Source organism: Pseudonaja textilis, chromosome 9 (assembly GCF_049901715.1).
Source record: "Pseudonaja textilis isolate UNSWEBS1 chromosome 9, rPseTex1.2, whole genome shotgun sequence".
Taxonomy (NCBI): domain Eukaryota; kingdom Metazoa; phylum Chordata; class Lepidosauria; order Squamata; family Elapidae; genus Pseudonaja; species Pseudonaja textilis.
Genome location: NC_141998.1, coordinates 8,103,019 through 8,118,612, shown reverse-complemented (window position 1 = coordinate 8,118,612; position 15,594 = coordinate 8,103,019). Strand labels below are relative to the sequence as shown.

Genomic DNA, 15,594 nt, shown 5'->3' with positions numbered 1-15,594 from the left:
ATACAGGTGGCCAAACCCACTCTGGCTTCAGTCTGACCCACTGAATGTAAAAACCTGCATGGTTTTGAGCTGAAAATCTGCAAAAGGGCCCTGCTTCAAAGTCCCAGTTGCTGATGCTTCTAACACAGAGATGCACAAATATTGAAGAGATTTCATTTCGCAGGTTTCGTGGATGTTTCTCAAAGCAAAGTTCCAGTAATTGGAACAGCTTTCTGTTCATGTACAGATGTTTCTTCCACTTCATTCTATTAGTGCCAGACAAGGGGTCAAAGTGCCACACCACCTCTTCTTGCCTTGATGAGCAGAACTTCCTTTAAATGAGATTTCTTAAGCATGAGCAACCGATCATTATTAAAGATTAGCCGCCCTTTTTATTAGAAGGGCATTTGAATAACAACATAATTACTTCCAAGTGTTTAATAACAGGCTGAAGGAGGAACACTTCATATCTTGGAAGTGATAAATATCAGCCTAGATGTTCCTACCATGTTCATAGAGGCCAAATCAGATTCAAATTATCAGTATTTAAGTCCCAAATCATTGGAAGGGTGCCAAATTGGGAAAGGTTAGGCTAGCAAATGCTGGGTTGGGGCATCCCTGATGTATTGTATCAAACGCCTTCCATTATTCATAGGTGTTGCTTCCTCCTCTCATCCTAATGAAGCGTCTGGGCTCTTATTTGCCAAGTCTACTATGGTGGTGACCATTCTAGATTCAGGCATAACTTATAAGGCAAGATGAAGATGATCTTCTAAGCCTCTTTTCTAAACCAGGAGGATACCATCAATGTTGGCATGCTAAGCTGAATTCCCCGCCAGACTAATTAACATTTTATTGGCATGAATCTCATTGACGTGATCAGTTGGGAGGAGACACGAGTCATTTCCTGCCTAGTAGGTCACATTGCATTGCCATGTTCTAACCCTAACAAGCTCAGTGGTCAATGCAATTACAGGTCTGGTGGCATCTGGAGAAGCTTTGCAGATGGTCCTCAACTGTCTTGGATGCTGAAAGGAAGTATAGGTAATTCCCAACTTATGACCAGAATTCATGCCCAAAATTACAGTGGTAAGTTGTGATGGTCATTAAGCCAGTCACCATGCCACTGTGCCTGATTTTATGACCATTTTTGCAATGGATGTTAAGCAAACAACGCAGTCATTAATCAAACCCATTGGGCTCTCTCTCCCCCCCCCCCCCAAACTAGAAGGAAACACTAGCTTCTGGCAAACACATCATGGTCGGGTGATTGAGGGAGGTTGCAAATGGTCATAACTGCAGGCCACTCATCAAGCAACCAAAATGTGATCATGAGACCATGCCAGATTTTTTTTTGGGGGGTGGGCACGTAAGTAGGTTCATCAAAACCATGTTGTAACTTTAATTGGTCACTAAGTGGCAGGTTGAGGACTACCTGTATTCAATCAGCCTCAGCCTGCCTGCCCCAAATTGGATCTCAATTGCCAGAATTCTTGGCAATGCAATGCTGGCTGGGCTCGGTTCTCAGGGCCACACCAAGTTGGGGAACTAATTTAGGTAACTGCCTAATGCCAAGACCATATAGCATAGCTCCTTATTTATTTATGGTCATAGTTCAAAATAAACCTTGGATAATTAAAGATGTAGATAAAAGTAAAGGTTCCCCTCGCACATATATGCTAGTCGTTTCCAACTCTAGGGGCTCATCTCTATTACAAAGCCAAAGAGCCAGTGCTGTCCAAAGACGTCTCCATGGTCATGTGCCGGCATGACTAAATGCCAAAGACACACGGAACGTTGTTACCTTCCCACCAAAGGGGCCCCTATTTTTCTACTTGCATTTTTACATGCTTTCGAACTGCTAGGTTGGCAGAAGCTGGGACAAATAACAGGAGCTCACTCCGTTATGCAGCACTAGAGATTCAAACCACCAAACTACTGACCTTTCTGATCAACAAGTTCAGCATCTTAGCCACTGAGCCACCATGTTCCCTAATCAAAGATTGTTTCCTATTATCCTGATTCTGGGTATATAAATTGCCCTATTACACCTATATCAGGGTGTTTATTTTTCAAGGGCAAATACCTGCCCAGAAATAGATGGATTTTCTGCAATTCTTTGGGTAAAGGTAAGGAAAGAAAGAAAAAAAAGTAGCTGAAGAATCTGGGGATCATAAGCTTCAACTTTTCTGCCTTTGGGGGTGTTTCAAATATTTTTAAAGGCCAAAAAAAGGTTGCTAAGCTTAGCAGAGCCTGGACACCACTCCATTGTCATAGCTCTTGTTTTTCTTAAAAAGCAAGAAATTCCACTGCTGAATTTCATTAAATAGCCCTAAGTTGCCAATCTTCTAAGGAAAGTTCATAAGGTACCATTTTAGAATCAAAATGAGAAAGTATTTACCGTATTAATGATAGAGCATACCAGAGTACAGCAACAGAAATGTTAATTAATATAACACAAGTAGAAATTTAAACATCCAAGACATGCTAAATTAAAAAATGCTGTGTAAGTCTATTCAAGTGTTTTATTATAATTTAACCAGCGAGTAGATGGTTTAATAAAGAATTACCAAGAATAAAGGAAGAGGTATGTTAAATCTTGGAAGAAAGTTCTGGTAGAAAATCCTTCTCCTCCCCTCCCCCACCCTATTAAGAGGGTTTAAATTACGGAGAATGGTACAAAGGGAGACAGTGAAAGATTTACAACAAAGTGAAAGGCATGAATAGGCTTTGTATAACAAAAGACCTCCCCTCTGACATCATCCTTAAAACAAGAAAAAGGAAAAAGTCAGCAAAAGTGGCTCTGATACTTTTCTGGAAAACTCTGAAGACATGGCCTGGGGAGACCAGGTTGACACAGTCAAGTGGTTGGTGGATTATGTGATTGTCACTGATGGGGAATGGGCCATTGTGAAATTTTAAAGCTTTAGGCCATCACCAAAGTTGGGTGGTGATGGCTTATTACACTTATTACATTTGTTTAATAAATAAAGTAACAGAATACCAGAGTTGGAAGTAATCTTCTGGTCCAATCCTTTGCTCAAGCAGGAATCCTATACCATTTCAGACAACATGTTCAAAAATTAAAAGTAAGTTTAAATACTTGAGCTAAGTATCAATTGGGCATTCACAGCCCTGTGAAAGGTGGTGCCAATTGTGGACATTGCTTTATCTGAAAACAACTATAGCTTTGAAGGATTTCACATATCTGAGCTCAAGGCACAGAAGATAAAATTTAAATCAAGATTAGTGACAAATGCAAGTAATATCTCAGTTGTAAAAGTCAGGAAGACCAAAGGTGATAACTAGTCCTCCATAGATTTGGGAAAGAGAACAGACTGATGAAGGACTATGCTCTCCCTAGGTTAAGGTCAACAACCAGAAGATATTTAGATTTTTATTGCAGTATTTATTAATAAGTTAACTTATCATCAACTCAAATAACCTCAAGGAGAAGACGGGAAGGCAAAAGTTTAATTCCCAAGGGTATTATCTGCACCCCCATAAGTGGGAAGAATCTTGCTTGTCTAAAACTGAAGAGGGGAAACCAAACTTCTGTAATCTATATATTCCAAGTACTGACACTTTTATGGCTAATCTTGCTTGAACATCATTACAATATGGGTACATCTGCTTCAAGCACCCAAGATTATTCCCTCTGTTAAATAATTTACTTACTTTAAGATGGAGAGAGAAATAAACTCAAATTAGGATTTAAGATGGGTACCCCTCTGTTCCCAACTGACCACTATCACTGCCTTATCCTTAGCATGGTCAACAAAATTCACATTGATGATGATACTACCTAGTTTGGGTAATGAAATGTCTTCAAGAAAACAACCAAGCTCAGAGAGCACCAAGGACTCCTTATTTCCCTGAGCTACCTATATTCTTCTTTGTTGGTATCCACAATACAATTCATGTATGAAATATCAATTAGCATTCAAGAAATAGCTGGAGCTAGTGTTACATCTGAACCTTACAAGTGTTTCCAGTAACTCAGTAAGGATTGATCATTGGTGTCTTGGGATATATCCAGATATCTTGGATGCCCCCAGGCAAGAACCAGCATAATAATTACGATAATATTCTTTTTGTCATTTTATAGGTTAAAAGAGAAATATGGGGCCTAGCACTGTGTCCCTAGCACTGTGACCACGAGGTGGCACTAGACGATTGCCTTAAGTCTATTGCTCATACAGCACATAAAATATTTTACACTTCCCAGTATTTCTTTCAAAAGAATGTATCACTTAATAAACACAGAGGCCTGATATCATTTCAAATTGAATATTTTTAAATTAAATCTATAAGGAACAGAATTGTTATCCACTGTTTCCTTATATACACACACATACACAAATGATGCTTAAAATATTAAATCCTCTCTGTTGCAAGATCTACTGTTCAGCTATTTACTTTTTCCTGAAAGAACGCAAGCAAATTATCTCCAGGTATTGTACCTGGAAAAATCTAAAGTATGAAAGGTTCATGTCTTCCTTCTTCTAACAAGAGAGCAAAAACATCATATAGTTTTTGGCTTAATGGGGGAGACATGAGGGCTATGCAGGAAGGGGACTGCCTTCATTAAGTTCCACCCCAACATTACTGTGGCCTACCAAAGCAGATGAAAGATAGATCCAGCTTCTGGACCAGAACCAGTTTCCTATCCTTACTGCATTATCTGGGTCTCCATGGAAAATGTCCACTATATTAACTTAGCATTTCCCATGTGTCCTCCAATGTACAACCTGAAATGTAAGACTTCACTGAGATGCCCAGAGAATTTAAGAACCAGATGTAAGACAAGGGGGGGCGGGGGGTTGCACTTAAACAAGGTTAATGTCAAGTGCAAAAGGTCAAGTTGCAGCACAGAAGGTTTATTCAAACCTATACACAAGAATGGTACAATGGTCAGCACTAAATTGGCGATAGATAAGGGTCAAGGGATTCAAGAAAGGGTGGACTTGGATCATTTGTAGTAATGCAAGGACTCTAAGCTGATGACATGTTTAACTCCGCCCTCCAGTTCTGCCTGCTCTCCTCCTACCCCAGAAGAGGACGTGCAAATCCTCTGACCTCTCTGGATATCATAGTCTTAGGCCCAGTTCTAGCAAGAGTAGCAAGCCCTTCCCTAAGCTGTACCACTTGAACCTAAGGGGAAAAATGCCAACAAGAAACTCTCTGCATAGGCAAAGATCTTCTCTAATCTAGGCAATCTATCTTCTGGATGGGAAAATTTTCCGGGAGAAGAAGGCTAGTTCTTCCTAGTTCTACCTACTTTGTAACTTTAAGTAGTACAGACAGCCCCTCACAATTGGGACCAGAATCTCCACTGCTACACAAGGTGATTGTTCAGTGAGATGCATCCAATTTGATGTCCTTTTTTTGCTATGGTCATTAAGCAAATCACTGCAGATGTTCGGTGATTCATGAAGCTGGCTTTGCTTGTTGGAAGCTAGCTGGGAAGGTCGCATATGACGCAGGATGCTGCATCATAAATCATATGATCATAAATAGCACTGGAATTTTGATCATCTGACTATAGGGATACTGCAGATGGTCATAACTATGAGAACTGGTCATAAATCACTTTTTTCAGTACCATTTTAATTTGAATAATCACTAAAAGAATGGTTGCAAATTGAGACCTGTCTCTGTAACCCAGATTAAAATAAACTAATTCAAGGACTTTTCGTTCTTGATGCATCAAGGAAGCTAAACTTGAAAATGGAGGGATTCTAATGAAAAAATGTGCATTTTAATTGAAATATTTTCAGATGAGCATTATGAAGTATGAAGATAAAAATATTTATTAAGAGGTTTGCATGCATATCTTAGGAGTGTCTCCTTGCACTGTGAACAGTTATAGCATCCTATTGAAAAAGCTTTCGCTTTCAGAGTTGCACACAGACACACTAATAATTGTTGGAGCCTTCTATGCAACAATGCTAACAACTCACGACTTCTGAAGGCCACCTTTTGTCAGATATTTTCAAAGCCGCTTAATGAAAACCTGGGGAGAACACTTGCTATTCAAGAGAGAAATCTCTTCCATGCCCACATGTGTTCAGTGCCTCATCTCCTGGGTAGTATATGAGTGCTGCTTACTGTGGGAGGAAGCCAAAGTAGGACATTCTATTATGGACACAAATAAGAGTCTGGAGAAGGATGTTACCAGAACAAAAGAACATTATGTTGAAACTTGAGCATCATCCACAAGCCAAAAAAAGAAAAAGCTTTGTTTTAATAGGCTATGTGTAATGGCCTGGATCTAGATGACCGTGATGTGATGAAAAAGACATATATGTGACAGATTACAAGTCAGCAGCACAGAAAATGCTTCCTACAGTATCAGAGGATTGCTTTAGGCAGCATGGGATTCTCCTAGACAGGGATCTTATCCATCATCCGGAATGCTCGGCCATGCCAATTGGGGGTATGGAAGTTGAACAGCATCGCTCAGGAATTCTGCTTTGGGAACAACGGAAGGCACATTTCAGAGTTGCATTTGGTCTGCCCCCAACAGCTTCTGAAAGAAAATTTCAACTAACAAAATAGATCCCTGGTCCTATGAGAGGCATGGTTCTGCACTCAGCTACACCCCTTCACCAGTTACACTGCCCTGATTCCAAAAGGCATTGGATGTCTCAGCTTGACCTATTGTTATCCTAATTTCTTTTAACTAAAGTTTGCTGTATAAGCCACGATTATTTGGATTGGTGCATCAGACAACAGCAGAAACCATGGCTTGCCAAACACAATGGCTGTTTCAGCTCTTGAGAGAAGGGTTGGTTATTAATCTATTTAATTGACTGACATGGTTGTCCATCTTTCAACAGTGACTCTTAGTGTTGAACCTGTAGGAGAAGGAAGTAGCAGAACCTAGGATGGAGTTTCAAAGGTTCAACCTAGAATCCTTATGTAGCTACAAGCAGACCAATCTCCTTTGAATTATGTTGGCCCTTATCTAACTTCAAGCAGATCCTAACTGTTTAGTTGAGAAGATTCCTGTGTATAGGCACGAATGGTAATAAATCAGTTTAATTGGACCTTCTTGTGTGGACCAGATCTTTCACACATGACATAGTCAACTTAAACTTAACAAACCAAAACAGGAAATATATCTAGAGTAGCAGCCAAGAACAACAATCACAACAACAGCAACCTTTCCATGGGCTTCATTAACTTTCTAACCATCAGGCCTGTGGGAAAACCCCCATGTTTTTAAGGCTTTCCAGAATACCAACAAAGTCATGACCAACTGCAGGAATTGGGGGAGGAGGAAGAGTATAGTATTTCAGACAGCAAATATTTCAATATACCACAAGACTCATCATTATTTTAGGAAGGATCTAATGTTGCCTTTTTCCTATTTTCTGTTTAATCCCCCACTCTCAAACTCTAAATATACCCTAAGCCAAAAATCACAGATAATTTTTTATTCGGCATTTACATAAAGGATATACAGGTAGTCCTGTACACTTTTGGTTTCCTACCCAAAAAACTCACCCATTGCTTGAAAACGGATTTGCTTAATAACTGTTGCAAAAAAAAAAAGTCAAAACATCAGGCTGGTCACATGGGTGCCTCAACTAACAATCATCATCACATATGCCAGAACTTCCAGGTTCCATTAAGGTAGTAAGTCAAAGACAACCTGTACTTTTTAATATTAAACATAAAGGGTCCTAAGAAATCAAGTCTCATTCATTTCCAATTATCAGATCACATTGGTCTTTCTTTTGGCTTAAAGCAAGCAAGTAAACAAGCAAGCAAGCAAGCAAACAAACATGGAATGTGATTCTATAATCATATTTGTCACTATTTCCTATAATTCTACCTATGCAGGAATAGCCACAATCCAAGTGAATGCAATGGAATTACTATGTAAATAGGCACAACTGCATTTGTAATGTGAGGAGAAACTTTTGACCATTTTTTGTACCTAAAACTCAATCATATCAAATAGGGCAAGTGGCACTTTTATGACTAAATCAATTCTACTTTGGAGCAACTACAAAAAAAGGAGAAAATGAAAACCTTACCTCTTGCTCTTGTTGAAATATGACAACTCTACCGCCTTTGTCTCCCGTCGCTAGCAATTCTCCAGAATGATTAAATTCTACTGTAGATATTATGTCAGCTGTACAATAAAGAGGAAAAAGGCCATAGGTTACAATTTTTAATGAACATTCAATCTAGGTATCTAGCTCTCTGGAGAAGGCTCTAATGCTGCAAAAGATGGAAGGAAAGAGAAGAAGACATCCCGCAGAAAGGTAGACAGATTCAATTACCATAGTCATGTGGATGCACCACTGGAAGATCTGAATGGCTGGGTTAGAGTCAGGTGCAAGTAGTCAGGAACCAGGATACAATTCAAAAGTACTACAAGTTTATTTCATGCTACCTATACACAAGAATCTGAACTACTAATCGTCATGGCAAATTGATGCCAGATAAGTCAACAGACTTCAACTGGGGATAGAATTAGGACTAAACATTGCAAATGTGACACCCCCCTGCCAGGCTCAGCCTGTTTGTCTCCTACAGTTAGGAGAGGATCATCATACAGAATATTGATCTATATCAGGGGTCTCCAACCTTGGCAACTTTAAGACGTGTAGACTTCAACTCCCAGAGTTCTTCAGCCAGCAAAGCTGAGAAAGTCTGGGAGCTGAAGTCCACAAGTCTTAAGGTTGCCAATGTTGGAGACCCCTGATCTATAAGAGTTGAGTTAAGAGTTGACTTGATGGCACATAATTAGTCAAAATAAGCACTGTGGCTAAGCAGAGAACGGTAAGGTTCTAGGAATGTATGTCCCTGTATCCTGGTTGTTCCTGTTTTTGGTTACTCTCACCTATGCAATTAACAGCACAAGCCAGACATGTCATCTCGTTAGTGTTTCTTTTATATCCCTTCCAAGGCAAGATTCCTAAATCTAAAGCAAATCTTAGTTTAGGTATCCTTATTTATAGATGTTCACAACAACACGAAGCCTTGGTTCTGGCAGAATACCAAAATAAAGATTTCCGTTTTGTGGGGTAAGTCAAAGAGGAATGATTAGGTTGTAGCTAGCATGTGCACAAGATCACTAATAATAATAATAATAAATCAAGTTCGCTAAAATTCTGGTTTACTGATCCATGGGTATTAGAAAAGTTTTGCACACTGACACTAATCCAACACGGTCAATTGAATACAGTGGCTGTGTTCTTCCCATTTCTTAAACCACATTTATTTAAAGGTGGTTTGCAAATAAATTGCTTTTCACAAAACATGTTCACAAAACCGATCAATGGTTTATGGCTTAGTGTCAAGCTCCCTAACTATCCCTCCTTCCAAATAACAATTTTAAAAAGGAAAGCTGGCAAGTAACAAAGCTCCAGCATCCTCTTTATATCCAAGAATCCTACTGAAATTTTTACAAAAATCTTTATTTGGAAGGATGTCAACAGAAAAAGGACAAAGTAAGAGTAGGAGCTAGGATATTCTGGTAAGCATGCATTGCACGGCAGCTGTGTTCCCAAACAGGCAGATCTTCCCAGGAGACATTTTGAAGACCATCCACAGTACAGCCTCCAAATGCCTCATGTGAGGACACAGGGCCTTAGCCAAATTTAGCTCTCCTGGTGGTTATTCTGAATTTGTGCGGTTGCACAAAAGATCTATCAGATCCTGATGGGCCAGTCTTCCACTATGCATTCTGTGTAACTGTAATTCATTTAAAGTTTAAATTTTATTACTTTGCCATTTTAGACATATTCGTATTTAATATAATTTATTTTTTACAGTATAATATAGACTGAACCTAGACTACGGATGCTAAATGATCCCACCTCCACTCTATTGTATACCACCCCACTATCTTAGCTATTTCCTGGTATTTATCTTAAGGTTTTAATCTTTTATAATATTGTTTTATTGTAACCCACCCAGAATTGCAGGAGGAGCAAGATGGGCAGTGAATAAATTTAATAAATAAATAAAGTTGTATTGTAAATGTGTTCTAACTCTGCCTTAAACTTGATTTTATCATCTACACCTCTCAAGATAAATCATTAATCTGTTCATTCATAAGAGCACTCTGCTTGTAATGGTCTCTGACCACAATGAACTGAATTGATTGACTGATATTCTGGAAGCTGCTTCTATGCTGCAAAGCACTCATTTTAAAGCTACTATCTCTGCAAACTCTTTTAATGATATAAGGTTTGCTCTCCTTCCCATCCTGTGGGTAGATCTGGGTTTTACACCTAGCCAGCAATGTCCAAATTGTGAGAGTAACCAAGTCCCCAAATATGAGTTAATTCCAAGTATGGTGCCCTTCCACACCCATGTTTGCAACTCAACAGAGCCAAGGCTGGGAAATAAACTCGGGAAAAGGGGGAGGAAGCTGTCCTTCCCACCGAACATCATCATTTGTCATCAAAATGCCAACAGAATATTAAATACTATGTGAAACTCCCAATGACACACCCCAAACTTGCCTCCAGATGTGCTATGAGTTCTACCTGCAGAATTCCCAGTAAAGAATCCATGAGCTCATGGCCAACTTAGGCTTTCTTTAGCTAATGAGCCAGCAGGAAAAACTATTGACAGCTGAGGAAGGGGCCAAAATTGCTGACTTCTCTATAGATCTTAATAATCCAATTTGGTTTTATTGGGGTAGCAGTGATTTTTTTTTATTATCCGTCAGTTTTGATATTTGCAAGCTGTGCCAATACATACTTACTATACATTTTGGCATTCTTTTTAGTGGAAAAGCAGAGGTGTAATGGTATTGAAGACACTGGTGTGGGAGAGTTTGGTAGGTGCAAATTATGAATTGCTCACTTCCTTATCCTACTTCCTTTTCAAAGCATGTTTTTTTTTTTTGGAAGAATCTCAAGAGCTTTTACAATCACACAATGGTTTAAGGAAAGAAGGGAAAAATCACAAAGTAAAACAATTCAACATCATGTAGCAACTGCTCAAACATAGCTTTGGTGTCTTCCATTTCATGCTTCAGGAACCAGAGGTACAAAATGGGCACCCTCCTTTTCTATCACACAAATATACATACACATATCTGTTCTTCACAATCCTGCAGCCAATGAGGAAGAAGTGTAGAAAAGAGGCAGATAACTCAAGCTGTTGCTTATTCCCCAGAATTGGCCTTCACCGACATTACCAATTTCACTTTTTCTTACAAACAGCACAAAGTAGCAATTTGCATTCTCACAGGTATGCAATGAATCAAATCTCAAAGGACCACAGAATAAAATACAGCTGAAAAATCCTAGATTTCTGACCTAGAATAAAATAAAGAGGTAGAAGGTCGTAGGCTGTTTGCTGGTGAATAATAATGTACACAGGAAGAGGAGGAGGAAAGAGCAAAAACAACTATTTTTTCCTTTCTCAACACACATTTCATAAATGTTCAAATCCAAATTGCCAGAAGTTACAAGATTTCTAGGTCTCAGAGAGACCAGAGTCATACAGAACCTTTTTTATTGTCCACAAAGAAAGGAGAAATTAATCTAGAAATAGGATAGAGGTAGTCATCGACTTCATGACTGGGTCACCTAACTATTCAAAGTTACAACAGACGTTCCCAGGGCTACTTAAGACCCAGATTCCAAATCCCTCCACCCTCTTAAGTTATATGATCACTTTTTGGGCGCCTGGTAACAGGTCAGTAAACGGCCACTTGCACCATCGCTTAATGACTGCTGAAGAAAAAGGTGGTAAAATTTGACATCTTTATGTGGTGACCCATTTTATGACCATTGTCTGGGCTCAATTATAAATTAAGAACTACCTATATATGGTTACATAAAAAGGTCAAGATTACTAGATCTCTTTCTAGTTCCAACTTGATATAATGTACCGAGACTTTCTACATCCTGCTCCTATCTGTTAGTGCTCCCTCTCTCTCCTCCTCCTCTCTCTGCCCCTCCCTCTCTCTTTCCTTTCTCTCTCCCACTCCCTCTTCCTCTTCTTCTCCCTTCCTTTCTCTCTCCCCTCCCTCCCTTTTCTTCCTCCTCCCTCTCTCCTCTCCCTCCCTCCCTTTCTCTCCCCCCTCCCTCTCATTGTCTCCCTATCCCTCCCTCTCTTCTCTCCCTCCCTCCCTCCCCACTCTCCCTCCCTTCTTCTCCCTCCCCTTTTCTCTTTCTCTCTCCCCCTCCCTGTCTTCCTCTCCCTCCCTCTCTTCCTTTCTCTCTCACTCCCTCTTCCTCCCCTTCCCTCCCGCTCTTCCTTTCTCTCTCCTCCTCCCTTTTCTTTCTCTTCCTCCCTCCCTCCCTTACTCTCTTCCTCTCTCCCCTCCCCCTCTTCACCTCCCCTCCCTCCCTCTCCCTCCCTCCCACTTCATCTGTCCCCCTCCTCCTCTTCCTTTCTTTCTCTCCCCTCCCTTTCTCTCTCTCCCCCACTCCCTCCCTATTTGTGCGCTTCATAGCTTGTAGTAAGTTGCTTCCAGAAGATCCAGAACGTTTTAAAATGACAAATACCTCCCCCCCACCATTAAAGACACAGTCAGAAAGCAACCACATCCACCCTGTTTCATTTCAATTACCTTTCAACATAAACCACATGGCATCGATTTTTGTTTTCCAGGGAGCAACTCCACCTATTTTGAGTGAATATCTTTTGAGTTAGGGCTGTGAGGGTCAAATACCCCCGTCGCCTTTTTTGCTACTTGCCTGATCAAATATGGAGTGACCAAAGATGGAGGGAGGGGGCTTTTCTAAGCCCCTTAATGATTTCTTTGGCAACCAAATGAAAGCTCTGCTTCCTTCTTTCTCACACTGACCCAAATAGACAGATTTTTTTTCCCTATCACATCAACTGCCCCCACCCAACCTCCAAGAGTGAAGTTTGCATATTTTCACAAGCAACAGTAAAAGGGGATGCAAACATGAGTTTCACCCTTTGCTGTGTCAAAAATTAACAATGCTTCCCTTTTTAAAAGCTCAATGAATGATTGGCAACTCCGGTCTAATTTTTTAAGGTTCTAGAAATTTACTCCTCCTAATAAACTGATTTGCAAAAGCATTTTTTTTTTTTTGGTGCAACAGTAAAATAAGTTCCGTTAAACCAGCAGGGCAAACTAAGACTGAACAATTGGTAAATTAGGGTATATGTGTATGCGTGTAATGTGTGTATGCACATAAGCAAACTTCAGTGCCGGTAGTTGTCATCCAATCTTAATATAGATGCATAATGCTATTAAAGCCAACTTATTGACAGCTGAAGAATGATTGAAGGCTACCAAATTATTTAATTAATTCAAGATGACATTGAAGACATCAACTGAACAGTGCAGCACAGTGAGTCAGGAGAATACATGCTTTTTACGGAGACTTTTAAAGGAAGGCTAGAAACAGAACACAAAGAATATTCTTGGATAATCCCAATGACACACAGTTCCCTCCAGTGGTGGGCTTCAAATTTTTTTACTACTGGTTCTGTGGGTGTGGCTTGGTGGGCGTGATGTTGCTTGGTGGGTGTGGCCTGGTGGGCATGGCAGGGGAAGGTTATTGCAAAGTCCCCATTCCTTCCCCACCCCACTAACCTGCTTTCCAGCTCCGTTCTCCCGTGCAGGGCAACAAAAGAAGACCCAGCCGATCAGGTGGGACTTGGGAGGCAGAAAATAGATGGGGGTGGGGCCAGTCAGAGGTGGGATTTGCTGGTTCTCCAAACTACTCAAAATTTCCGCTACCAGTTCTCCAGAACTGGTCAGAACCTGCTCTATACCACCTCTGGTTCCATCTATAATTGCAAGCATAGCTTTATTACAAACAGCCCAAATGGCATGTGAGTGAAAACTTTTATATAGTTTAAAACACCGTATAACTCAAAAGCTTGTATTGGTTTAGGCTACTTTAGCTGTTCTTAATAAAATTATTGCATGACTGTTGCTATTTTTTTCCAGCCATGGTTGAAATTTAAAACATCTGTGGTTGCTTTTAATAGCTCCTGGAAATCTCAAGTGAATATGGAAGTTTCTATTCCCGAGGGCTTGTTAGGTTAAAATTTGTTGGAATTACAACTGGTCTTGAATACAAGTAGCCCTCGACTTACAACTGAGCCCAAAATTTATGTTGTTAGGCGAGATATTTGTTAAGTGAATTTTGCCCCATTTTACAACCTTTCTTGCTTTAGTTGTTAAGTGAATCACTGCAGTTGATAAGTTAGTAACCCGGCTGTTAAGTGAAACTAGCTTCCCCATTGACTTTGCTTGTCAGAAGGTCGCAAACGGGGATCACAGCGATGGCCATATATATGAATCAGTTGCCAATGAAACTTTGACTTTGGGTTTACAGATTAGATTGTTAGATATTTATAGAAATGGCTTTTTCATACTATTATGGAAAGGCAAAAAGCTGGTGTTGTTAATGCCTTATTTTACTGTATGTTAATGCCTTATTTTACTGTAACAGAGAGTTGGAATAAATGTTTCTTTTTCTTTTTTCCCCTATCTTTCCTCGCTTCTCTTCCGCCTTTCCGCTCCCACCCATCCCCACTGCTCTTCTATTTACTTTTGTGTTTTGTATTTTATAGCTTAATAAAAATGTTTTAAAAAATAAATAAATATGAACCAGTTGCCAAGCATCCATATTGTGATCACATGATCATAAAGATGCTGGAAAGGTTGTAACTGAAAAACAGTCTTAAGTCGCTTTTTTTCAGTGGTGTTGCAACTTTGAATGGCCACTAAAGAAACTGTTTTAAATCAAGGACTACCTGTGTTTTTAAGAGAGACTCATTTTTCCCCAGTCTAGAGAAAGTGTCTACTGTTCATATCACATTTCATCACTTATGGAACAAATAGATGTTCTGTAGACTCGTGTGATGTCTAGCAATAGTGTGCAGCCATTTACTATTTAGCAACTTGAGGAATTTTGGAGGACATTTAAGAGGTCAATTACCTTTTTCATTGACAAATTTGGCAGCCATTCAAATGTGCGTTCTATGTCCTCCAACTAAATCTAGCAGACATCTTGAAAAGCTGCTTGAAGTCTTTCCTTCTATTTAATTCCTCCAGGTAAAGCCTTTACCCGCAAATAATGAATTGTACCACCACCCCGCGCCAAAAAAGACATTATGCAATGTCACAACTGAAAGTTACCAAACCGCTAGAATCTAGTTTCTGAAATACAAGCAATTTTAACTTCAGATTTCCCCACCCCCACATCTACTGACAAAGCTTCAGGTAATTTATCGCAACCGATAAAATAACTCAGGCACCATTTCATTTGAAAAATACCAGTTTAATCATTTAATAAAGGTATGACAACATACTCAACGCAGCCAAGGCATAAAATCAGTAGCCAGAAGAAATAGGCAAGGCCAGCATGCGAAAGCAAAGAACTCACCATTAAAAATAGTGCATTCTCATACCTTGGTCAAAGCAACCAGCAGCCATCAAGGCACTGATGTTCAATGGGGCAGATTTAATTGCGTGTGAGAACTGACACCGGAAGCATTTCATCTTCCACAAGGCACCGATTTGCTTGGATGTTTTCATCTGTGTTAACACCCTGGCTGCCAAGCCAAACAAATGCAAGCCTCTCCTTTGAAGGGGTAACTGGTATTTCAGTGGCAGTGATAGCAGAGGTTATTTTTGTCCTT

General features: G+C 39.9%; 1 protein-coding gene across 2 annotated transcripts in view; it reads right to left on the bottom strand.

Moving 5' to 3' along the window:
- The window catches only part of PPP2R2A (protein phosphatase 2 regulatory subunit Balpha), a 61,297-nt gene that overhangs the window by 10,367 nt on the left and 35,336 nt on the right, over nucleotides 1-15,594 (bottom strand). For both annotated transcript variants that reach the window (XM_026714898.2, XM_087938879.1), the window contains exon 3: nucleotides 8,028-8,125. In XM_026714898.2, the coding sequence (XP_026570683.1) occupies nucleotides 8,028-8,125 (98 nt within the window). The remainder of the gene's footprint in view (nucleotides 1-8,027; nucleotides 8,126-15,594) is intronic.